This window comes from Scatophagus argus, chromosome 9 (assembly GCF_020382885.2).
Source record: "Scatophagus argus isolate fScaArg1 chromosome 9, fScaArg1.pri, whole genome shotgun sequence".
NCBI classification, from domain to species: Eukaryota; Metazoa; Chordata; class Actinopteri; family Scatophagidae; genus Scatophagus; species Scatophagus argus.
Window position 1 is genome coordinate 15,761,160 of NC_058501.1, and position 24,308 is coordinate 15,785,467.

General features: G+C 44.0%; 2 protein-coding genes across 5 annotated transcripts; one reads left to right on the plus strand and one right to left on the minus strand.

The window, feature by feature from the left end:
- Positions 1-1,185: 1,185 nt before the first annotated feature.
- On the minus strand, positions 1,186-16,313 carry LOC124064281 (histone-lysine N-methyltransferase ASH1L-like). 3 transcript variants are annotated; one of them, XM_046398582.1, is made up of 14 exons: positions 15,768-16,310; positions 12,104-12,998; positions 7,010-11,174; positions 5,190-5,538; positions 4,840-5,013; positions 4,659-4,753; positions 4,503-4,576; positions 4,340-4,385; positions 4,203-4,243; positions 4,030-4,100; positions 3,746-3,915; positions 3,115-3,206; positions 2,838-2,980; positions 1,186-2,752 (listed from the first exon to the last, which is right to left on the minus strand). In XM_046398582.1, exons 2-13 carry the CDS (start codon positions 12,785-12,787, stop codon positions 2,852-2,854), a joined length of 6,090 nt encoding a protein of 2,029 aa, XP_046254538.1. In that variant the 5' UTR covers positions 12,788-12,998; positions 15,768-16,310; the 3' UTR covers positions 1,186-2,752; positions 2,838-2,851. The 3 variants fall into 3 exon arrangements, 2 of the variants coding, with proteins under 2 accessions (XP_046254538.1, XP_046254539.1); XR_006844243.1 differs by lacking the exon at positions 1,186-2,752 and having other exon boundaries at positions 2,934-2,980; positions 3,733-3,915; positions 15,768-16,311; XM_046398583.1 differs by lacking the exons at positions 1,186-2,752; positions 2,838-2,980; positions 3,115-3,206; ... (4 more) ...; positions 4,503-4,576; positions 4,659-4,753 and having other exon boundaries at positions 4,876-5,097; positions 15,768-16,313.
- A 2,372-nt stretch (positions 16,314-18,685) lies between these two features.
- dap3 (death associated protein 3) lies at positions 18,686-23,806 on the plus strand. 2 transcript variants are annotated; one of them, XM_046398381.1, is made up of 13 exons: positions 18,686-18,709; positions 19,034-19,075; positions 19,596-19,709; positions 19,874-19,975; positions 20,071-20,179; positions 20,271-20,363; positions 20,481-20,611; positions 21,255-21,335; positions 22,357-22,521; positions 22,624-22,683; positions 22,776-22,865; positions 23,331-23,448; positions 23,552-23,806. In XM_046398381.1, the coding sequence occupies exons 2-13, from the start codon at positions 19,037-19,039 to the stop codon at positions 23,635-23,637; spliced, it is 1,188 nt and encodes a 395-aa protein (XP_046254337.1). In that variant the 5' UTR covers positions 18,686-18,709; positions 19,034-19,036; the 3' UTR covers positions 23,638-23,806. The 2 variants fall into 2 exon arrangements, with proteins under 2 accessions (XP_046254337.1, XP_046254336.1); XM_046398380.1 differs by having other exon boundaries at positions 18,690-18,828.
- The last annotated feature ends 502 nt before the right edge of the window (positions 23,807-24,308 follow it).

Here is a 24,308-nt window from a genome sequence, read left to right on the forward strand (position 1 = left end):
TAAGTGTGTGTGTGTGTGTTTGTGGCAGTGAAAGCAGAGATGAGTGTGAGCACATCTGTGTCTGCACATCCTGCACTTTCACTTGTGTGTGTGTGTGTGTGTGAATGAGTTCTGTACCTCCCTTTCTCCTCCTCCTCCTCCCCCTCCTCTTCTTCCTCTCTTTCTCTCTCTAGTGTCATGTAGCGAGTAGACATCCCCTGTGTCCTACTATTGCATATAGTTCAGTGCCCCTATAGTATCAGTCATTGTCCACCTCCTGCATGTGCTTGTTTGTAAATACACCAAATAAAATCAGTATAAACCAACAGTGCAGCTTTTTGTGTCTTTTTTTTTTTTTTTTGCACGTGTAAAAAGCCTCATCGTCCTCATCGCATTATTTGCTCTCAGAAATTCGACAGGAAACTACCCACATGAGTCAGATTGCAAAGGAAATGAAGACTCACAACTGAGCCTCTTGTGAAAACACTTTTTAATACTTCTTTGCTCAGATCTAAAGATCCCAGGATGCCGTCGGTTTTCGTGAAGGGCACAAAGAGGAGGACGACTCTCGGGTGTGAGCTGCAGCCCTCCCCATCTTGTAACCGTGTTCCTTTGATAGCGTCCTCCATTGTGGGTCATTATGGAGGACAACACAGTGTGAGATATACAATCTAACACCACTAGATAGCACTGTTAGCTCAAGCTGATTAAAATTACTGCAGCAGCCTCCCAAAACACACACACACAGCCAGAAGAAGGCCTTATAACTGATGGACCAAGAGTCTGCAGGGTTTAGTACTGGTAGACATAAAATGCTTTTATTATTATGGTTATAGAGGCAAAAAGTCTGAGCTGACATTCTATGGCGTTGAGCTATAACTGTTTTTGATGTTTTGTTATTGAGATGCACATTATCAGAGGCAACAGGCAAAGGTTACATGTCATGCAAACTAGATAAATAAATCTTTATGTGTACCTTTGCTATAAAGTTAATCATCCACTGGCAATAATGTAGTGCTCTTTGTTAAAAAAGGAAAGAGGAAAAATATACATACGGTGTAAACAGTCAAAGAAATTGCACTTTCTTGGCTTGTTATCAAAAGCCACACTACTGAAAGAGAGCAGAAATTTAACACTGAAAAAACTAATTCACTGTCACTGATTGTCTGACCAATAATAAAAAAAAAAATACAATGTACGCTCAGCTAAGAATAAAAGACAAATTATGTAATTCTACAAAAAAATCATATACAATCATAGTCAGTTTTAAAGAGAAATGATATATTGGTCAGCTGTATAACCTGTTAAAAACATGTTAGTAAAACGAAATATTTGATTATGAACTTTTATGTAGAATCCCAATAGTATTGTCATGTATAATACTAATTTTACACGCTACTGCTGATAGAAGGAAAACAGGTCTCTCTCTTTCTATGTACATTCACATGAAACTAAATGCTTATGGTAACTTCCACTAAGTAGATTAGCCAAACGCTCCTAAGATGAGAACAATCTACTATGCAACTGTACAGAAAAAAAAAAATATTCACAACTTAAAAAAACCAAAAAAACCAAAAAAAAAAAACATAACAAAGGAAGTTCTTATATAGTCCTTATCAGAGGAGATATTGCTTTTAAAGACTGCATGAGTTCGCTTAGGTACGTACACAAGACAACATGGCACTTCTACAGAGCATTTGGGGCAAATCGATTCTAGTTTTCATTGCCTTTCCTCACCCCCCCCACCAACCCCAAACCGAGGACATTCTGATTGTCAATGCTCTGGAGCAAAGAGCGAAACATTCTCAAAGGCAGTCTGAAGTAAACAAAACACTTTTCCCCCACTTCTCCCTCCCTTCCCCAGGAAGCAATACTGAAAATAGTCAACAATAAACATTCCTATCATGAATATATTTTGTTCATTTCTTTAGCAGACAGCACTCAGTCTTCAAAAAATAAGTTCTTTCTTAAAACCTCATTAGAAATTCTCTTGCAGCGATGCCAAAATTCCTATCACTAAGCCCACCCCCTCCCCTGCCTATTCACTGGTACATAGCAGACACTGTCTTGGTAAAGCGAAGAAAAACCCCAACACTGTCTCGACAGCTTTTAACTGGTTCACTTCTCCTCGTGTCATTTCCCAAAGGTGCAATGTGACTTTGAAAGCTTAACGATTAAATGAGGGTTCAATTGTGACCTAGTTAGGGGCCCAGGCTACATTTTTGTTCCCTCGGGCAGTTTGTGAACTCCTTGTCTCTTGGAAACTTCAGAGTCGAAATGCTGTGTACCACACGTGTTCATTTTCAGTCTCCAAATGATGTCCGTCCTTCCCATTTTGCTTAAGGTGCCGAAGTAAGAGCAATCAAAGTATGTGAGTTTATAGTGTGTCCACTCAGCGTACATACAGTCTTTAGTGTGCTTGTTCATCCAGCACTAGTGCAAATTCATTTCAGCTGGTCTGTTTCTTTCTTTCATCCAGGACAGTCTATCTCTGTTTCTATCATCCCTCGCCGCTTGGACAAAAGATCTGTTGCCATGGTTTCATCCTTGGGGTGATGCCCTTCAGAGCGCTAGGTTCAACACACTCATCTGTGAGTGAGTGAGTGAGTGAGATGTCTTTCTCGCGTTTTCAGCCACTATAATTCTCCAGCTCTCTCCTCCCTCTTCGTGCTGGCTCGCTGTGGCACCACTACTGTTAATAGCAGTGTTATGACATCAGTTCCTGTCCATCTGTCCAGTGGTGGGCGTGGTCCCTTTCTCAGAGTGGTCCCACCTACACAAAGGCAAGATACTTTCAACAAAATTATGCATGTAACTCTCTATAGTTCCCTCCTGTTTCTGTATGATGCTGGCCTCACCTCTCTCCATTAGCTTATGAATGCTGCAGGGTCAAAAGTAAATCGTTCAACCGTTTCCTCCTCTGTTCTCTGCTGCAGATCTCCTCTTCCCCTCGTTTCTCTTCCTCTCCCTCCTCCTCTTGTCTGTTCTGGGTTTTGTTGGGCTGTGGTGAACACGTATGCACAATTAATTGCAAAAGAAGATTTTTATCTGAGCACAAATTTGCACTCTTGAAAGAAAAGATCTTTTGTTTTTTTGTGTGTTTTCTTATTTATGTGGGTGCTTTTGTTCACTCACACAGGGGCTGGCAGTGAGTAAGCTGGAAGTGTCCCGATTCTGATGGTGGGGGTCACTGCTGATAACCGTCACCTCCGACCCCACTGTCTGATCTAAAGGTCAGAGGTCAAACAGTTTTCTGTATGTTAGCGCAGAATGAAAGCAGCACGTCATTTCTCTTACAGATATATCTGTAATTATGCAAGTGTCCTTATTTCCCCCTTGATTCCTATCTGCCATCAGTCAGGGAGTTTTTTTGATGGAAACTGTGTGGTTTCACTGCTAATGGGGAAAGTCGATGCCTGCTGGGTTCTTGGACACCAAGAATGGATGACAGAAATGGGGAAACATTTCTGCAGGCTGAAATTCTGCGGTTGGAAAACCACTTAGTTTGTGCTGCTGACTATGATATGGAGAGACAAGCTGAATATGAGGACAACGTGCCGTAAGCAGAGCACACACACACACACACACACACACACACACATGCACACGTAAGGTAAAAGACACAACAAAGGACCAAAGGACGGCAGAAGAAATCTAAAATCAATGTACAGTAAAAATGAAAATGTATAGAGTTCAACCACATACACGTATGCATACACAAACACCTACAGAAACAAAAACTAACACACACACTTGCTTCATGGACCTGACTTGATGTGGCTCTCATCCCCACTGGCTCCATCACAGGACAGACGTCGTGAGTCTCCCTCTTCCCCCTCTGCATCTCTCTCTCTCTCTATCCTCAGTCGTATCTGTCTGTCTCGCACAAGCTCCCAGTTCCTCACAAGGAACACGTGGTGTTTAACCACAAAGCTCCTGGACCAGGGGCACAGAGGGGGAGGAACATAAACTTTCCACGCTGACATGAGTTCAGTAGCAGTGTATCAAGTAGTTTATCTTGAAATGATCATTGCTGTGTTCTTTCCATACCTCTCACTGCTGGTCAAAGGCTCCATGTCGAGGTGAGGAAACAGGCTGGTAATGTCACTGGAGCTCTCCTCCTGAAAAACGGAAATAAAAAGTAGGGATATATGCACGTTTTAACAGTTATCAAAGCTGCATTATTCACCAGAATGAATCAACCTCAAACCACATGGACTCACCGCTGTCTGGTGAGAGGATACAGCCCTCTCCTTCATCCGGCCTGAGTCAAAAGAGAGAGAGCGAAACAGCGAATGAGGGTATTGATTTGATCCATCAGCTAAACCTCAAGATAGCACATCCAATTCTGGCAACTCACAGTAACGCCGCTTCCTCTTCAGGGGGACAGACGGCTGCCTTTGAAGCTGTAGCAACACGACACAAGAATTACATGCACATTCAAGACTCTCCAAAAACCTCCTCTTTTATCTTCAGCTTGGCCTTCTAACTTCCTCATTCTGTGTTAGGGGGCTCCACTGTACCTGATTGTGCTGCCACAGCCACATAACATCATATGGTAATTGGAAATGAATTCGCTTCAGCCTAAGGTACTTTCCTGGAGGACACAAAGGGAGTTTGGATGAACTTCCACTGCTACAACAAACTACAGCAGCATTTGCATTTTCTTATATACTCACCAACATGTATGGGAGCAGGCAAAAGGCTGTAATCTTGCTCCCCAGGTGTGTATTCCATACTTTCTCTGCACAGCTTCTGGACTTGGGAGGGGGGACTAGGAAAGAAGCAAAATAACAAGATAAACAAAAATACTGATGACATAAGCAATGTTACAGCAGTTTGTTTATGAACTCAACTCACTCTGTAGTTTTATAATCATCAGAGTAAAGACCTGCCCTCAGAAACTTCTTCCTAGGAGGGCCATCTGCTCTCTCCTCTCTTTGGATGGTTACTGGTTGGGACGGAGCCTGGTCAACATCTGACTGGCTAAAACATTCAGCGGCGGTGTCACCCTCAGGTTTATCCTCAGCGACACTAAAAGGAAAGCATGAAGAGAGAGATAGAATGATAGAGAGGAAAAAGAGAAAGAGAGAAAAGGCACTGGTTTAGCACACAGTGCTGAAAACGATGGGTTAATATAGCAGTAGTGAGTGGTTGTATTGAATTTTCAAGTCAACCAGCTCAGTTTTTTTAATGTTATGAGTGTTTACCTCTGATGACAAGGAGAGTCACCATGTTTTCTCTTTCGTCCCCTCTTCCTCCTGGCCTGCAGCTCAAGCTCTGTCACCTGCTGTACTATGTCACCTCCTCGATCTCTCTCTGGCACCCTTTCATCTTTTCTCCCTCCCGCTTCTCTCCCATCTCTGTTGTGGCTGTGTCCTGGCAAGATGTCAGGTGATGACATGGAGGGAGCTGCAGATGAGTGCGTGGGGGAGGACACAGTGGAGGGCAGCGGGTGCTTTCTGGGACGCCCTGGCCTTCTTTTGTTTTTCCCAGCCACACTGACTGGGGTTGGAACGCTTTTCTGCTGCCCCGAGCTTCTCGAGTCACCTTGTAAACCTGCAGTCATTGAAACAAAAAAGGGGGGGGGGGGGGTATATGTGGCAGAGAGGAAATGAGACAGATGTGGATCAGTGATTGAGCCAGCAGGAGGTGTGAGGTGAGGCCAGTCTAGGCTGAGTCATGCTGAACCACAGATTAGGTGAGTCACAACATTTCCTCTGACCAGATCACTTCTGGGAAACGCATTAAGAAATGATTTATGTACACACACTCACACAGCTAAAAATCACAAGAATGGACACAAACACTGTGCAGAATGCATGCTTTTTAATGTGAGCATGCACACGTATACATTCTTGTACTGTAATCCTAATGTGGAACACAATCTCAAAAGGCTGAGCAGACAAAGACAGAGAGAAAAAAGTGTGTGTGTGAGTGTGTGAGAGCTAGCGTGCTGTACCTCAAAACACATGTGTGTTTAGTTAGATGATGAACTGATGTCAAATGTATTCCACCTCTTTTAAAAACATCTCTCCCCTCACAAGCTCTCTCTGCCCTCCATTCTGACCTCTGTGCTATTCCTTCATCAATCACCCCTGAGGTCGTCTATCTTTTTGTTCCATTTTCCACAGTCCCCAGCAAGACTGGCCACTCTTTCCTTACTGGATTTTTCCAAGTCAAATAGGCCCTTCTGGCCAGCAGTGAGGGATAGGCCGGGCTTTAAATAGCCAATCTGGTGGTTAACTAATGACTGTGTTCACTGGGTAGCCCTGGTCTGTAACAGTGTGCGGTTCGCTTCAGACCGGGCAGATTTCAAAGATTTTCTGGAAGATTTCCATCAAGATGCTGCACTCATGGTATAACACTTTTTAAAAAATTTCCAACAGAGAGTGGTTGCTGAGTGGTTGCATTTGTGTGTATGTGTGTGTGTGTGTTTGGCATGTCCCCTGCACAGCAGAGGGAGTCTGAAATTGGCTATAAAAAGAACAGAGTCTGATTTCCTCTCAAACACCCTCCAGGCTTTGATATGTGGCTCAACAACACCTGAGAAAAAGCAATGCTGTCACTATATTGGGAGATCTATTGGTGCCACGTTCTCATCTCCACATTGTGCAAATTTAAAAATCTGTCATACTGTGCAAGTAAAAAGAACCCCTTGGCATAAACTCACTTAGCTATCTGTCATGATTTGGGTGGTATTGATGTATTTCTGTGGTAAGCACAGTAATGTTAGATGTCCCACGTTATCTAAATTACTTTCCATATTCTATCTATTCATATTTTCAGCCAGTGAAATAATCACACATATAATACAACTATGCATTCGCAAAACCGAAGAAGAAAAAGCAATCATGACAATGGAGATATTTGTGGCATTTAGCAGCCGCCTGAGAAACACTAACATCGTGTTAGCACCAACTTTGGCACTAATGCTAACATAACCTCACACTGAGGCATTAAACAGAAGGATGCGCATCTCGGTGCTCTATTAAATAACACAATTATAGATCAATTCATGCATTCTCACCTGTTTCTCTCCTCTCTGTCCACGCTGGCTCATCTCTCCTCCTTGATCTGTCTCCACTTTCCAGACTCCTACCAGCAAAACGGCTCCTCAGACCCCTCTCCCCTTTTGCCATTGCAGCAGAGGTGAACAGGTTGGTGTGTGTTGGGGAAGGGGATGTCCGGTGCAGATGTGACTCTTGTACATCCTCATCGTCTTCATCCTCTCCATCTGATGCTATCAGTTGGCTTGCAGGTTGATCCCCGGTGAAGCCTCTCCAGCTGAGGTTTGAGTTTCCAAATCCTGCTCCTCCTAGGCTCCCGAATTTTGTCCAGTTCTGGCCCAGGCCGCCCCAGCCTCCTCCAAATGATGACAGGTGAGACGAACCCAGCCCCAGTGAGGTGAGAGAGGTGTGTTTGTACCTCTCTGCTGAAGATGAGGATGATGTGGCAGCTGCAGCTGAGCAGAAGGTATCATTTCCGCTCTCACATAACCAGGGCGATTCTTTAGACAGCATACTCCCCACTCCTCTTGCCTCTTTCCTTCCTCCGTCTCCTTGACCTAAAATGAACCCTGACCTTGGTTTTGAACTGGCTAATCTCTCTCTCTCTATTCCATCTTCCTCCTCATCGTCATGTAACTCCTCCTCGTCATCCATATCTCGCTCGCAGTGCCTGTGACGATGTTTATGCTTGTGTTTGTGTTCGTTCCTCCCACAGCCACAAGGAAGGCTGGATGTGAACCCTGAGCTGAGGTGTGGGCCTCCTCCACTGCCTCCTCCTAAATCGCCCTCAACCTCTCCTCCTAAAGCTCCTTCCCTCAGCAACCTGCTCCTCCGCCTGTGGAATCTGGCAGGGTTGAGGAGGAAGTGGGTGTGATGGGGCTGATGGGGGGCATATTGGTGTGGAGAGGGAATCGGGTAAGAGTTGGGGACATGGTGGTAAAGTGCTGTGGCTGTTGGATAGCTACTATAAAAGCCCATATTTTCAATGGTCTCCTGGAACTTTGACGGGCAACCACATTGCCTGCGATCTGGCTTTCTGTTACAATGCACTGTCTGGCAGGGGTAGAAAGGCTGGGGGGAGAAGGCGGTATTTGCAGAGTAAGGTGAAGGATGGGGTGAGTAGAAGCCATTCAGATTGATCCTAAAGATGTTGGAGCGAAGAGAATGGGATGAGGAGTGATGGCGTCTTCCTCCAGCAGCATTCCCGCTCCCATCAAAGCCCTGTCCCAGCCCTGTCCTCGCCCAACCTCGTCGTCCAATATGAACCTCACTAAACTGACCGATCAGATCCTCTAGTTCAGCCAGAAACTCTGGGTCCTGCATATGTAGCTGCTGGTGCTTCTTCTTATGTTTATTTTTCTGTCTCTTCAGTGCATTGTGCCCAAGGCACGGGTAATAATCTGAATGAGTGCACTTGTTGTGACCTGGGCAAGAGCAAGGGCACAAGCAAGTACACGAGGAGGAACAGTCATAATCCCTCCGCCTGTGCCTGTGTCTGTCCCTGTGCCGCTCCAGATTTGTTGCGTTGGTGATGGGGTTTGTGTGTCTGGGCATATGAGAGAGGGGTGAAGAGACAGGAGAAGGACGATCCGCAAGGGAGGAGGGTTGCCGTTGAGCCCCGAGAATCACTCCTGCACCCTGACCCAACCTGAGTATGCCTCGGGCTCCCCTAATCTCCCCTCGCTCAGAAACACTGTTGTTATCCGTTCCAATCCCGCTGTCACTAGGCAGTGTCTCTTCACTGTGAGATTCACTCCTGGGGGAGGGAGTGGCCTCTTTCAGGTGGCCAGGGGAGCCAGGTGTGTGATGTAGTGGAGGGGTGGGACTGGAGAGCTTACATGATGACTGGTGAAAGGGGAAATGATGCCTCCCCTGACATGGACAACTCTTCTTCACAAAGGGAGAGAGGGATGAGGAGGAGGGAGGACGGGGGGAGGTACAGGAGGATGAAGGGGAAGGGAGGGAGAAGTGGTGAGGAAAAAGTAGGGAGGATGTTGGTTCTGTGAGGCTGCCTTCACTATAAGGGCTCTGGGCCCCACTGGAGTGGGTAAGAGACGGGGAAGGAAATGGATGAGAGGAAGGAGGCTGGGGTTGGTTAGAGAAGAGAGATGTTTCAGAGGGACTGGTAAACAGAGATGACTGAGTGGAGTTCTGGGAGTTGGTTTGGGTTGTCGGAGCTGTTTGGGTTTTGGGTTTGCGTCCTCGCCTCTTGCCCATGTAGATGGTCCCTCTCTTGCTCACATTGATCTGAGGGCCCAGCTTACTCCCAAAGGAGGAGGACAGGGCTGTGAGTGTGTGTACTGCTGTAGCCTCTATCGATTTACACATTTTTAGAGAAGTCTCACCATCTGCCACCCTGCCTCCCCTTACCTCTTTTCCTGCATACCCAGACAACATTACCTTGTGAAGTCTCCTCTTCTTTCTTTTCTTCATCTCATTAATCAGTCTCCTGATCTTTAGCTGCCTGTCCCCTCTTTCAGGAGGATGAAAATCTTTACTCCTGTCTGTATCATCAGTGCGATTCAGTGCATCTCCACTCTGGTCCTGGGGGAGGGGTCTTTTGGGAGGACGGCCACGCTTCTTGGGGCTGGATTTAGACTGAGTAGCACACTGCAGTATTGGACTTGGCTCCAGCGCAGGGGCTTTCTGAATGCCGTCACACCCCAAAGGAGGCACCTCAGCCTGGATAGCATTTGGTGAAAGTTTAGGGGGAGGTTCGTCTAAGCTGGAGCTGTGCGATTTTGGGCGGCCTCTTTTTCGTGCAGGGGTTATGGGGCATTTGGAAGCAGAGGGGCTAGCATCTGACGTGGGGTGACTCTGCTTTGGGGATGGAGGTTTGGTAGTAGATGGGAGAGGGGAAAAGGTGCTGGTTAAGGAACTGGAGGGAGCAGGGTTTGACTCATCAGTCTGCTGAATAGTGGCTTTTACAGAAAGGGACATCTTGGTATTCTGTGGAAAAAGATTATGTTGGGAATCTGAAGGAGCTTCCTGATTTTCTGCCCTCTGAGCCCGGTGCACCAGCTTGGTCCAGCTGGGCCGTCTGGCTTTACGTTTCTTGAGCGGTCGGCTGTCCTGCTCTTGGGGAGAACATGAGGGAGAAATGGGTGCCCGGGCAGAAGGAGTGGGCAGAGAGGGAGGAGCAGAAAAAGAGGGGTGGCTTGGAGGCACAGCTGAATGTCTTGAAATGTCTTGTTCTTTTGATTTACTGGTGTCACCTGTTGCTGGCTCAGCTTGTTTAACTTGCTTGCAACTGTCATCTGTCTTGTCTATCTCACCAGGGCTGCCTGTATTTACTACTTTATAAGTTTTATCCAGTTTACCACTGTCAACTGTTTCACCACAGTTTGTATTATTATCTTCTGTTCTTTGACTGTCTGGGCTTTGTTTATCCCTCTTTTTCTCAACCTTTCCTCTTTCAATCCTTAGTTCATCTCTCCATGTTTCATCAGTCTTATGTGTTTCCTCTCTTTCTTTAGCATGCCTTGATTTTCCATCCTTCCCTTTCTCTTTCTTCTTCTTCTTGCCTTCCTCTTTTCTGCTCTCACTCTTTGTTTTTTCAGGGTCCAACCTATCTCTTTTTGACTTTTTGACTTTCTTTTTGTCTTGTTTTTCTTTTTTTGCTTTCCTTTCTTTCTCTCTGTTCTTCTCTAGTGAGGGCTGTAGACAAGGATCCTGATCTTGGGATTGGGCTGAGGACACATCCACAGTGGGGGTGGACTGTGGTTTAGGGGTGACTGAGAGAGAGGAAGGAGAGTCTGGCCTACTCTTACTAGACAGGCTAAGTTCTTTAGGGGAGCTAGTGGAAACTGGAGGTCTTGTCGAGGAATCAACGGAAGACACAGAGGAGGAACTGCTGTGTTTTCTAATTTTGATTTTCGATGAGGTGGAAGTGCCAAGGATGTCGGTAGAGCCTTTCCCATTTGACAGTCCCTTCTGTTTTGTTGTCTGCACCAAACCATTATGTTTCTTGGAGGTCTTTCCTTCACTCCTGTTTTCTGATGCAGGTGGGGCTGGGATGCATTGGGAGGAAGGAGGAATTGAAGCTGTCTGTTCTCTTGTGGGTGAACAAGGTTTGTGCCCTGCAGGGACAGGCTGGCCATTGACACTTGGGAGCTTCTCTTTCTTCACTTTCTCAGATGAGCCATTTGAATTCAACTCTGTCTTATCAGCCAGCTTGATAGGAACCTGGGGAATGCAAACACAGAATCTCTGTCATAGACAACAATGGCTGTGACATCCACTAGTTTGCCACTGACAGCAGTGAAGGACAATGGGGAAGAGACAATAACTAAAATGCTTTTGTTTTTGTCTGCCTATTAAAAGAGAGAGTGGGGACAAAATGACTCAATCAGGCAGAGAAAAGAGGGCATACTGAGGAGAAAGGAGAAAGTGAGGTGATGGAAACAGGAATGGGGTTGACACAGAAAGGAGAAATACAAAAGCAGAGAAACCGAGAGGAAGGGAGTGGGACAGGGACAGAAGGGGAGTGAAAGATAAATGAGAGCAGGTAGAGAAAAAAGGGGATGTAAAAATAGAAGAGAGAGACAGATATAGAGAGGCAGGCAGAGACAGAAAGAGAGAGAGAGAGAGAGAGAGAAAGCTGTGCTACTGGCAGCTATAAATTGCCACTAATACAGATGAGAAGGCTTGACATTTCATACTTGTCCTGTAATTTTGGTATGCTGCAGCTTGAGTGGCGTTTGCGCAGCTAAAGCAATAAGCTTCCCCTTGGGCGATTGTCATAGGGACCCATGGACCAATGTCTGTAATAGCTCCAAGTGGTTGCCGTGCTGTTGTCCTATTTATAGGTCTGTTTATTTAAGTGGGCTGCTTAGGTTACAGTATCGGGACAATAGCTTATTTGACCTTATTACAACCGAACACAAAGCTAGGTGATTTTGCACCATACAAGTCTGTCTGGTGGTTTACTGTAAGAACCAAAACAACTACAGGACACAGAGTATGTGCCATTAATAATGTACGCATACCATCAGTCACTGCAACACTTGTTTTTTTTTTTTGTTTGTTCTTTTTAACTCACATTAATAGCAGGTTTAATAACAGCTGAAATGAACAAATCTGTATGAGACAAATAGAACATGTCCTTAACTTACCTGTTTGGCAGACTTGGTCCCTTGGCTGGTTATGGCAGGGACTGAGGCTGGACTGGAAGCTGTTGTAAATGTTGATGATAACGACGGTTGCTGTGATGATGAAGATGATGATGACGATGGTAATGATGATGATACGAGTGGTGGTGAAGCAGCAGATGCAGTTTGTTTGGATGTGGTCTGGACAGCATCCAAGCCTGAGCGTTGATCTCTGGTTGGCTCATCTGGGGTAGAGCTGGTTTTGCTTTGCTGTCCCACTCCCCCTTCTCCATCACCCCTCAGCAGTCCCCCCCTGCCTTGCCTCTGATAGGTCCGAATGGTGGGTTTGCAGACGTAGCTCTCTAAGATCTTGGGTGGTTTCTTGGTGCGTTTGGCCTGTAGTCCAATCCGAACTCGTACATTCCCTTCAGGGCAGCTTGTCTCTCTGCCAGAGATCTGAAGCGGTTGCTGCCCAGCACTTCCACAGCGCCCCTCAATGAGCAACTCCAGCACTGCCCCCTTGTCTCCTTCTCTCTTTCTCCCCGATCCCCTTTTCTCCTCCTCCTTTTCCCCTACGTCTCCATTCTCCCCCTCACCTCTCCTCTTTTTCTCTGCCACTTGGTCCTGTTCAGAGTCTTCGGGCGCAGAGGTGGGATCCACAGTAGAGTTTGTGGTAGGAGGGGTCCCCCCCTTCACTCTCTGGTCCATCAGAGAAGTCAGGGGGAAAAAGTTGGATGCTGTGGGGTTCCCAGTATAACACTTTTATATGCCCCCAGTGGGGTTAGTGGGGTCAGAGGCAAAGAGCAGAACGCAGGTGTTGGGTGAGTAAATTCCCAAACAATGTTCTATAACACTCCAAATACAGTTGGGTCTCTTCATCCAGCGAAGGAAGGTCTCTCTCTTGTCCGTTTGGCTTGAACTGAGATGGATTAGGTTTGAGGCAGTGTGAGGGGGAAAAAATACAGACAGACACAGACAGAAAGATAGAGAGGCCAGTAATTAGTCATTTCAGTGAGCTCAGATTCTGAGTAGCAGAAGTACAGGAATTGATGGGAAAGTCCCCTTCCTGTAAGCAGCTGTGGAGAGGTGCTAAAGTCTGTGTCCACAGAGATGATCTCATCATACAGAAAACCCAAGGGCCAATCAACCTTGCCGATTCCCAGAATATCAACTCAAACTCGAAGAAAGACCTGCTCACGTTCATAAAAAACAGCTTCAGCTAGTTCCCTATAACAATCTGTGAATAACCGCAGCTGTGACGGACAGCAGTCACTCCTTAAACCTCTGCACTTTTACTTATGTTCTAATCCTTACTCTGCCCAAATCAATATATCAATCAATCACCCCCTGACTAAATCGAACAGTTGATCAAGTCTCCTCCCCTCCTCTCACCACTGTCTTTGCGCCTTCTGTTCTTAGCTACTCCCACAAGCACTTCTCCCTCCCACCCTTCCCTCTGCTGTACTTTCTTTTCTCTCCGAAACTCCCCTTTTCATGTTTGGCAGAAAGCTTTTGCATGCATTCTCTATTAGTCCCATCCACTCTCTCGTCTCTCTCTTTCTCTCTCTGTAGACCACACAGTAAAATGGTCAACTCATACACTGTATCCATGTTAATCAGAACCATATTTCCTCCTCCACTTGGTTCTTTTCCTCCTCTCCAACCTAAATCCCTCCATTCACGCTCCAACCATTCCCCTCCTCCCCTTTCAGTAGTGGTAACACAAATCCGTAGGAAAGGGTAAAACTTATTTTTGGAAAGGAGTGCAAATTCCTCCTCCTCCCATTGCTTCCTCTAAGTTAAGTAAGCTTTTCATTGACCCCATTGTAAATTGACTTTTAATGTGACATTACAGCAAGTAACACACCCTAAAATAACATTCCTCTCACCAGACAAAACTTTCACTCTCGCTCACACAGATCAGCCCGGTTTTTAAAATATCGGAGGGTAAGCAGCATCTTCTGTCACGCTTCCTTCATTATACTCTCGCTCTCATTAAGGAAGACACTCATCCATTTTCTAATAAAACACACCCTACCAAGCCTTCGTGCAGCTCTCTCCTGAGAGCCTCTTATGAAATAGTTCTCCTGTCTCTCAACGCACTGAACTGCCCCCTTAAACTTACAAGAGCATCTCAGATAATGTTTTCATTTAAGAGCTCAGTGGGCTATCTCTCCTGCCTCTTGGTCCCTCCACACCCAAACGCTTTCCTTGAATCATACTGAGCTCAAATCAACATCTGTTCCAGTAACTGCTGTTATGTAACAGTTTTGGAAAGCAATTCCAAGGCCAAACCTCCTTACAATAAAATAAAAGGAGCATAGAGGAGGACAGTGGTCCTCTGCAGCCACTTTTATTGTGACCTCTGCTCCTGAAGCCTGACTCATATGATAGAAGAGCAAACTGAAGAGGACACATAGCACGAGTCATATGAGTCATATGAGTCGTATGGGTTTCAATCTTGTTGTGCAAAGTAACTATAAGTAGAGAATAAGAGTGACAGGTTTTCAAACTTAAAAGGGCAGGCCTATTCAAGATCAGTCAAAGTGCATACTAATAGCTTTTTATACTCTCCTGCGCTATACCTCTCAAACATAATTCAAAATTATTCCAACATTAGACCAGAAGCTATTTCCAGTGACAGGATGATGGGTGGACTTGACACTGTAGACAGTGGTTCCTCGGCAGCGCTGAGGCGACGATTAAATCAAGATAATGGCCCACCATATTTCCAGCCATCATCACCATCCCATGACGGTGTTATCATCAATAACTACAACACCATTATCATCTGCCTGACAACAGCAGGAGCGCAGCTGAAAATCGGGGATGCTGTGATGGCATCTCAAAAAAATTAAATTAAATTAAAAAAAATATATATATACATATATATATTGAACCATTCAACCTCACAGACTCAATGCAGCCTCACTCCTCATACGCAGGGAAGTTTCTCACGTGAGTCTCCCTCCTCCTCCTCCTCCTCACACACACACACACACACGCGCGGACATACGCACACACACACACTTTCACGTTGTTAGTGTATAAGAAGTATATTGGTCGTACATTGTGTACCCAGGTCGCAGCTGCGTAGGCTGACTGATGTTGCTACTGTAGATACAGTATGGGCAGTGGGGGTGTTACTGCACTGGAGCAACCTATCACTGGTTTACGGACGACGTCAACAGGGGCTTCCTTCTCCATAATGACTCTGCGCACCTCTGAAAATCACTATCCGCCCGATGCTGTCGCACTTACAAATGATACACACGCGCACGTGTTGCTGTTGTCGTCACACCTATCTCCATGATAAAATAAAACCCACATTTAAGCTTCCTAAAACAGACTGCAGCTGCGATTGGAAACTCAACGTGGAAGTGGGAAGCTACGTAGCATCAAAATGTGCCTGCTAGTGGTGTTTGTGATGTGGATTAGTCCCGAGCCACCTTTTCTCTCCTATCTGTCCTCTGCCAGCCCTTCTGCTGGTGTCAGCAACATTGAAATGAGAAATATCACCATGCACGGGGAAACATACTCAGCAACAAGGGATAAAATTAGCGCAAAAAGCGGATGCACAAAATCTTCAATCACCTACTGTGCTGTGAGATCGCTGATGATGACAGGCCTACACACATTAATACAGACTGCCATGAAAATCTGTAATAAGGCTACGTAGGCTACTTACCCGAGAGCGCGTCCCGGAGCCAACTGCGTTTAGGCAGGAGGTTAAGGTGTTGCTGTCCTGCTCTCCTCTTCGCACCAACAGCAATCCGGAGCCTTTGGTGCATTAGATGTTGCTTTGATTACATAACTAAGGCCAGCGGAGGTTAAAACACCTCCTAAAACCGAGTTTCAGTCTCATCTGAGCGCAGAGCCTACTGTGCAACAACATTGGCGCGGGTGTTTTCATAATCATACAGTCGACAGATCTCCGTCGGCGCGTCTCCGCAGCTAGGTGGCGGACTGGTTACGCTGGATCTTATTTTGCCTCACTTCTCTCGGGGAAAGTTACATCTCTCCCGCCAGTAATAATGGCTCAGATCATGCCCTCGTTTGCATACAAGCCGTTAACGTGTCAGCACGGTGGGGTTGGGGGGCTGCAGTGTGTGTGTGTGTGTGTGTGCGGGGTTACTGGCTGACAGCGCGGAGGTTGGTGGATGTGCGGGAATGCAATTGCGTGGCCATTTTCATGTGGCCAGAGGAGGAGATAAAACGGTGAACACAGCACAGGATCTCATTGCGGTTCATAATAGGCGATTGGGGAGGGCTATTTAGACGCTTAATAAAATGGCGACGACTTGGGCTAAAGTAGGCTGCTGGTAGGATTTGGGGAGCAGCTCAAAACTTGCGTCGCTGTAATGTAATACGGAATTCAGCTCGTCCAAGTGGGGGGGAGGAAGGAAAGGCAAGCTGCAAGGCTGTGCAACGAGCACTCGAAAAGTTAATACGTGAGAGCTGTTTGTCATGAATCAGTTTAAAAGGAGATACTGATTCAAAACTACGAGCAATGTTTGTCCCCCCACTGGCACACTGGGAATAACACAAAATCCACGATACAGACAAACACGGAACATATTTATAACATACAGACATATTTTAAATATATCCTTAAGCGTAAAGATTTTAAAATAAAGCTGTAACCGATTGGCACAGTCAGAATAATAGTGACATTATTTTGTTATTATTATTTATTTATTTTATCTCTGTTTTTTATTACACACAGCCGGATTAACCCACTATGGGACCCCGGGACAAGATTTTAAGGGATTTTAAGATTTTGGGCCCCTACTGGCTCCATGTTTACTCTGGTCTCTTGTGTAGACTGTAACCACCAAATACCCATTAAGTGCTCTTAAGTCTGGGGTTTGCTGAATGTCCGATGTGGACTCGTAGATAATTAGAATTGTTTGCCTGGTAGGTTTTCATGTGGGTACAAGGAATTTAGATTGATATATTTCTGGATAGCAATTAACCTAGTATACCACCATAAATAAAGATGAAAGCAAGTACTCTAAGTCAAGGAGCATGAACAGAAAATTGACAATAACATATGAAAAAATGTAAAAACTATATCTACAATATGACCACTATTTAAATGAAAGAGCTGCACAGTTTTGTAAAAGGATGTGCAAAATATTGAGCAGGGAAGGTGTGAAAGTTCACAGTCTATTAGGTATAAAGGTCATCTGCAATGTGCAAGATAGAGTCCAAGAGACACGCGTTAATGACGTAGGACGATTATTCATTTGTGCAGACTTTAAGTGGATGTAACACATGGAGGGTGGGGGACAGGTATGGGTAGTAAGGTAGTAAGGTAGGTAGTAAGCTGCAGATGAGATGAAACTGTTTTAATGGCATGACGTTCACTGAGTTCTTTATGTAATATACAACCATCTCCACTAAGAGGAAAAACGCTGTTTTATTTGAGCATATGTACCATGTAAGGACAATGTTGCCAAGTTTTTAACACTAGATTCATGGGCTGTTGACAAGACACAGTATGAGATAATGATGCAGGACTCGTCATAAGGCCCTTGGCATTTAAATGAGGTATTGGCATTTAGCACTGAATTAGATTTAAAAAAAGACACATACTGAACCTGATGCCAGGGCCAGGGTGACTCGAAGGCCTGGCCACACGCCCACTTGATCTGGGTGGTAAACCCAACACATGGCCAGGTTGACTGTTAATGGGGCCTCTGAAAAATGTACCTGGGCCCCTATGGTTCATCTCAAATCCTCACCTCACAACCATTTTGTGTATATGAGCCTTGTCAATTACAAGTTCCCATCAAGTCCAAGTACACTGAGGCTCTGGGCCAGTTGCCGTTTTGCTTATTTGTAATCTAACCTTGGCTATACATTTCATATGAAGCACATTATTTAAAAGGTATCTCCTGTAGACTACACCTTTCCTGTTTTAGTGATGTTTGAAGATTTTGTACTGTGGTTAAAAACGTGAACTGCTTGGTTACCACCTCCATGGACTGTGCAGAATGCAAGTGATAAAATACAGAGGAATAAATAAGTAACTACTTTGGAATGTGAAAGAGGCCTAAAGGAGAGTATGAGACCTGACAATGACAAACAAAAAAGAAGCTTGTGACGTTTTAAAATATGAAAAACAGCCCATATTAAGTAAGCCTTCTTGATCATCTCTGAGAATTATGTAGAGTCATGTAAACAATTAAGCCGGTTTGTTTTTCATTATGGACACCTACTATGAACGTTACTTGTAACTTTCCTCTGAATCTCCAGAGAGCCACTACAGTTTTATTGATCAAATGAGACTGTGAACTGTCCACAACTGTCTTGCTATTGATTTATAAGACAAAGTGGGCAAAATCTCGCAGGAATCCTGTCAAAAGAGTTCTATTAAGAGCTTTAAAAAAAACACTGGCCTTCACCAAACAACTCATTGTGCAAAAAACACCCGCACTGTGTGTTTACAGCTCTCAGGAGTCTAACAGCATTAATTGTTATTACAGATGAATGTATCCAAACAGATAAACTCCATTTTACTCCGTTGTCAACGTATGTTTCGTGCCCCGTGATTGGCTACACAGAATTGCGATGGTGTACGTCACTTCCTCCTTTTTAACTGCATGATGGCGGTGTCCGTGACAGGTCTGGCACATTGATTTCGCCTGGCGTTGTGCCGTTTATCTTATCCTTAAACCTTCTCCGTCAGTTGCATGTGTTAACAGAAATCGTCGTCACTGAATATTGAACGAAGTGAATTGCAGGTAAACACCTCTAATAGCTCCGCATGGCTCACGTTGCCCGTAAAGTAGATTACGTGCCTTCTGGGTACCGCAGCTAGCTGTTAGCTAACGTTAAGTGTTCAGGCAAGGTTACGGGACGCTGCTGCGTATTTATTCACCGCCTACTTCACAGTCACTCGTTATTCCTTAAATGTAAGTTTAAATCATTTCGTCCACCATGTTTCAGATTATGGCACTCCACAGACTGTCCTTCAGACTACGGCAAACGGTAAGGTCACTATTTTCATTAGTGGGCAGTAAGTTGATTTGCATGTCCTACCAAAAAAACTTGCAAATAAGGTTGTTCAAATAAATGACCATGCCTACGTTAGCCTATATGGTTATTTTTAAAGTTTACACTGTATTTATTAAGATAAACTACCCAGCTTGTAGTTGTAGGTACCATTATAAAACTGTCAATTGCATTTTTTTTCAGGAGAAATATTAAGCAAACCAAAATTTAGCACTTCAGACACTGGATGATTCCTTTCAGTCCCAGGGTTGAAATCTAGTTTAGTTAAAATCTATTTTTGTCTGATCAGCCATAAAGATGAACATTGTTTGACTTGGCTCAGTTTTTGCTGTAGGCTTTCCTTCAGTGTACCAAGCTGTTGTGTACTTAATTTGTTGTTATTTGACTCAGATTTTCTTTTTCTTTTATTGTTTGCCTCTGTTTGTGTGGTGCTGTCTTGTTTCATGTATTTAACACTTGAATAAAAGCATTCGTTTTGTTTCTCTTCTGTTTGCAGGTAACACATGTAAGGTCCCTTCACACCAGTGGATGTGGACAGCAGCAGGAGGCGGTGGCTGTAGATTCAGAACCTGAGCCCTTCTCATTTTTCAGAACACAGGAGAATGATCCGGTATGCAAATCTGTCTTTAACAGAGTTAATGTTGTCTCAATGCTAAGAGGTAGGGAAGAAAAGGCAGAACGGCTGCCTCGTTGCAGCAGATTGGTGTTTGTTAGCAGTTGTCTGTGCATTTGTATGATTTTTAGCTGTTGAGCTCACTCTTTATCTCTTTTCAGGCATGTCAGTCAGAGAAACACATCGGGCAGTTTTACACACTGCCCTCCACACACATTCGCACCGTGTTCCCTCATGGCCTCCCTCGGCGCTATCGTCAGCAGGTTTGTGTTTATGTCCTTGACTGCATGTACATTATCTTAAACTAATTAGCTTACAGATAGTTGTTGGTGACTTTTTTGTTCTTGTATGTGTTTAGGTGAAGACCTTTAATGAAGCCTGTATGATGGTGAGGTCGCCAGCCCTAGAGGTCATCTCTTACATGAAGAAAGCAGACTATAGCAAGCCTGCTGTGCGATATTTATTCTGTATCCTTTTAAACACCCACACAGATGAATACACTCTTCTTCTTTTCAGGCTTATGAATAAAACTGTTGCTAACCTTATCAAGTTGTTCAGATGGGTTGAAGGGCAGTGGGAAAACGATGTCTCTCTGTCACACAGTGCACTTCTGTTATACACAAGGATGGCTGGTGCTGCACGTTCCAGATGGTGAGACACTAACACAGTGATGCACACTCGGTTACCACTTCTGAAGTACAGAAAGTGTCAACAGTGGCCATCTTACATTTTCCCTGTGTTTGGGTTTTTTTTTTTTTTATAATGCAGCTCATCTCTGGGTGAAGAACTGTAAGGAGCTGCTGCCCTCAATTTATAACACATCTCGCTTTGATCAGCCATTACAAGCCAGCGAATGGTTACGCAACTTCAAAATCACCAATGAGCCGTTCCTTTCTAAGGTAATGATTTTTACGCAGTGTGTCTTTCTGAACATCACTCATTCAACAACATTGATATGGGCTGCAATTGTTAAGTGAATGTCTTAATATAAATAGTCAGATTAAGGCTTGTGAAGTATTACAGAATTCGTCACTATTAATAAGCATTCAGGCGTCTATGGACCTTAAATTAGCCTCGATCACATGCTGATATAAATAAAGATATTGAGCTGCTTGATGACACCACCTGAATGCGTGACACAGTGGATGTAGAAAAGCATGATGGGGTTTGAGATTTATTTGAGGAAAACATTTTTCACTGATGTTTTAATGTAATGGAAATGGAGCATCTTAAGCATGTCACAGGGAATATGAATGGAAAAATAGAAAAGAATGTGGTGAGTATTCAAATTATATTAAACCTTCAAGGAAGCTGGGTTATTCTGGAATGATCTTTTTGATGGATAAATCAAATAAAAACTTAAACTCCATCTTTAACATGCTAACACATAAAATTATGATTACAGTTATCATTAGACAGCTTTAAAATTAGGATTGAAATATTTATGAAAGTAACTGGTGTCATGGAGCAAACATTTTAAGCTTTATGCATGAATTAAAACATATAGACATTTGTAATGAATCTGTGCTTTTTCTAACCCAGATAAAGACAAAGCAGCGCTACATGTGGACAAAGAGAGAGTTCACTGAGGAGGGAAGCACACTAGGAGAGCTGGTGGATCAGGTGAGCCTTTCTCACAGTGCAGATGAGTGGGACTTCTTGATATTTCTGTCTCTGAGTATTTATTTGTGTTCACCGGAGATGTGGTTTATCTCACCCTTTGAGACGGTTTAATCAGTTTGTCGCGTTTTCTGTTGCCGTTTCTTTCCCTCCGCCCCACCGATTTCTCCACAGGGACCATTAAAGTTTCATCTTTCACATCGCCTGTGCTTAGTGCTGATCAATAGCCAATGACCCAAGCATGGTGATGGATCAGCACAATATGTTTGTACCCAACACACTGATAACGGCAGAAAAGAGCAGTGGATTTATGTTCACCCTGAACATAGGAAAACACTGAGATATCAGAGATCATTGCTGGTGTTGCTGTGGGTTTGTTGTAGGTTGTAATTAGAGTTGATATTAATAGCCGGCCTTGTGACAGCACATTATTAGACAAATCAAATCTGTTTCAGACCTCCTGCAGAGTCATCTGAATGAAACTGCTGGAAGTTTCCAGCCTTAAAACTAATGACATGGTGAACAGTGTTACTGTTTGCTCCTCTGACAGCTGACCATAAGTCAGTTTTTCAGATTTTGTGCCACAAAATTATGTGTTGTTACTGTTAAAAGAGTACACTGGGTTCTCACTGCAGTCCTGTGACGATTTTATAAAAAATGATGCAGCAGAATTAGATTTTTTTTTCTTCTTCTTCTTTGTCAAAACCTGGCACTTATATTACCCGCAGTGCAACTCCTCCACAGATGGTTTGGTTGGAGATTTGTGTGAGTTATGCTAGTTGCATCTAATGTAGCCTTGAGCTGCTAACCTCAAGCAGAGACGAGGGGCAGGCTGCAATGGTCTGGTATTCCACACCCCCAGATTTTTTTCACTTTCAAACTTATAGTCGTTAGCACCAACTTTAGGCAATTTAACAGACTTCACACAGCTCCCTTTGGAGAGACAAAAGACTACACGACTGCTTTAGCCTTCCTTTCATAAGAGATTGTAATCAGACTTGTGATGATGTTTTCTTTGCTGCAGGGCATCAGTCGTGTGAAGAGCAGCAGTGATGTGGTGGGGGCGTTGATGAAGGAGCTGCGTCTGCACAGTGGGCAGCCAGAGTCAAACTTCCGCGTGGCCGTGGCTGTGGATGGCGTCAATGCACTGTGGGGAAGATCTACTATCAAGAAGGAGGATAAGAGTGCTGTGAGGAAACACATATACAATCTGCCATGCCTCATGCTTGTCTCCATGCCTTTTCCACAGATAGAAATTCTAGTGTGTCTAACTGCCTTTGCTGTCCTTCAGGTGGATCCCGGGGAGCTCACTTTGGTCCATAACCTGAGGAAGATGATGAAGAACGACTGGGTGAGCAGAACACACTCAAAGCAATGGCCACAGTTGCATGAGAATATTATATATCAGCATTTTTCCATTGACCTACACTCTCTTTGTCCCAGACTGGCGGTGCTGTCATCACCACTCTTTCTCAGACGGGATCTCTCTACACCCCACAGTCTGCCTACTTGCCCAAAGAGCTGCTGGGAGAGGTCAGAGGACATTTTTTATTGTATTTTATAATCAGCAGCACTTGTCCTCCAGTTCTGACAGCAGATAAATGTTTCTCTTTTTTAACCTGGTCTGGAGACTGCATCACTCCAAATATGAGGACTCATGGGCAGAAGATGTTTTCCATAATGAAATAAAGTGATTGATTTAAAAAAAAAAAAAAAGAAAGAAAAAGACTCTATGGTTATGCTTTGTTGTTGCTTTCTGATGAGCATTTACATTTTTTGTTGTCTGCCCACAACAAAACAGCCAGTATATCAAGTATAATTGTGTTAGTTTGTCACCTTGTGCATACATGATATGATATGTATGTCTGTATTTTTATTGCACCTAAATTTTATTAATCTTGCATCTTGATGTGCTATATCAAGCATCTTGATATACTGTGTAAAGGGACATATTTGATGTCCAATATGTTGACTTCCTGTCTGTGTCTCGCTCATCAGAGGGGCTTTGACAGCATGGAGCCATTCATCCCAGTGTCAGTGCCCAACTACAGCGAGAAGGAGTTTGAGAGCTGTTACCTGTACTATACGGACCGTCACTGGCTGCAGCATCCACAGAGTAAGTGGTGATACTGTGGATGCTTTGCTTTATAAAAAATACATTTTAGTGATTCTGTTTTGGTAGCCTTAAATTCTCTTTGTCATTTTTTCCCCCTCATCAGCTCAAACAGAGGAAGGAAAGAAAGAACTCATCTTTTTGAGCAACAGAAATCCGTCGATGTTGGACAGAATTTGTGCCTTCCTATGAATTTAAGTAAAGACTAGAATTCCACACATAAATATCACACACACACAAATATCAGTGTTGTATAAAAACCTCAACATGCAACTGTCCATGTCTATGATACGTGTCCTTCTGTAAATTATGATGAATGCATTTTTCTTTGATAATAAAATTTTGAATTAAGTAAAAAATATTTTTTGTTGTTTGATAACAGCTTAATTGTTGTACATCAATTTAAATCCACTGCACAAACTTTTTGTCTTTTTTTTTTTCTAAGCATGTAATCTTAAATTGAATGTAGGCCACAGTTAATTTTATTCAGACATAAGTAATGTGCATTAGAAAATCACTGTGGCATTGTGAAGTACATTCTTTTTAAATGCAATATTATTATTTGCTACCGAGTTATGACACTCTGCAAGTGACAAACTGGGTGGAAAATGATGCAGAAGTGGAACAACTTTGTTTTAAATCAACATTTGTGAAGTATTATGTGTACGTTTGACGAAGCTATTATATTTGATAATATTACTCAAATACACTCCAAGCTGTGCTGTGTAAAACGGTGGAAAACTCGCATCGAATGACGCCAGAGCAGCCACACCATGTTTAACAGCGACTCAAAACATTCACCATCCCTTTCTGTGTCAGCACCACCTGGCGGCGGGCCGGATTATAGCATGTCTGGTCACGTG

What these genes read in the sequence shown, in the direction of transcription:
- LOC124064281 (XM_046398582.1), bottom strand. Translation starts at nt 12,787, where the DNA reads ATGGACCAGAGAGTGAAGGGGGGGACCCCTCCTACCACAAACTCTACT. An exon ending in GACAGAGAGGAGAGAAACAG is followed by an intron (nt 5,539 to 7,009) that starts GTGAGAATGCAT and finishes CAATGACTGCAG; the next exon opens with GTTTACAAGGTGACTCGAGA. An exon ending in GCCTGCTCCCATACATGTTG is followed by an intron (nt 4,577 to 4,658) that starts GTGAGTATATAA and finishes TGTGTCCTCCAG; the next exon opens with GAAAGTACCTTAGGCTGAAG.
- dap3 (XM_046398381.1), top strand. Translation starts at nt 19,037, where the DNA reads ATGGCACTCCACAGACTGTCCTTCAGACTACGGCAAACG. An exon ending in CCAAAGAGCTGCTGGGAGAG is followed by an intron (nt 22,866 to 23,330) that starts GTCAGAGGACAT and finishes CTCGCTCATCAG; the next exon opens with AGGGGCTTTGACAGCATGGA. An exon ending in CTGGCTGCAGCATCCACAGA is followed by an intron (nt 23,449 to 23,551) that starts GTAAGTGGTGAT and finishes CCCCCTCATCAG; the next exon opens with CTCAAACAGAGGAAGGAAAG.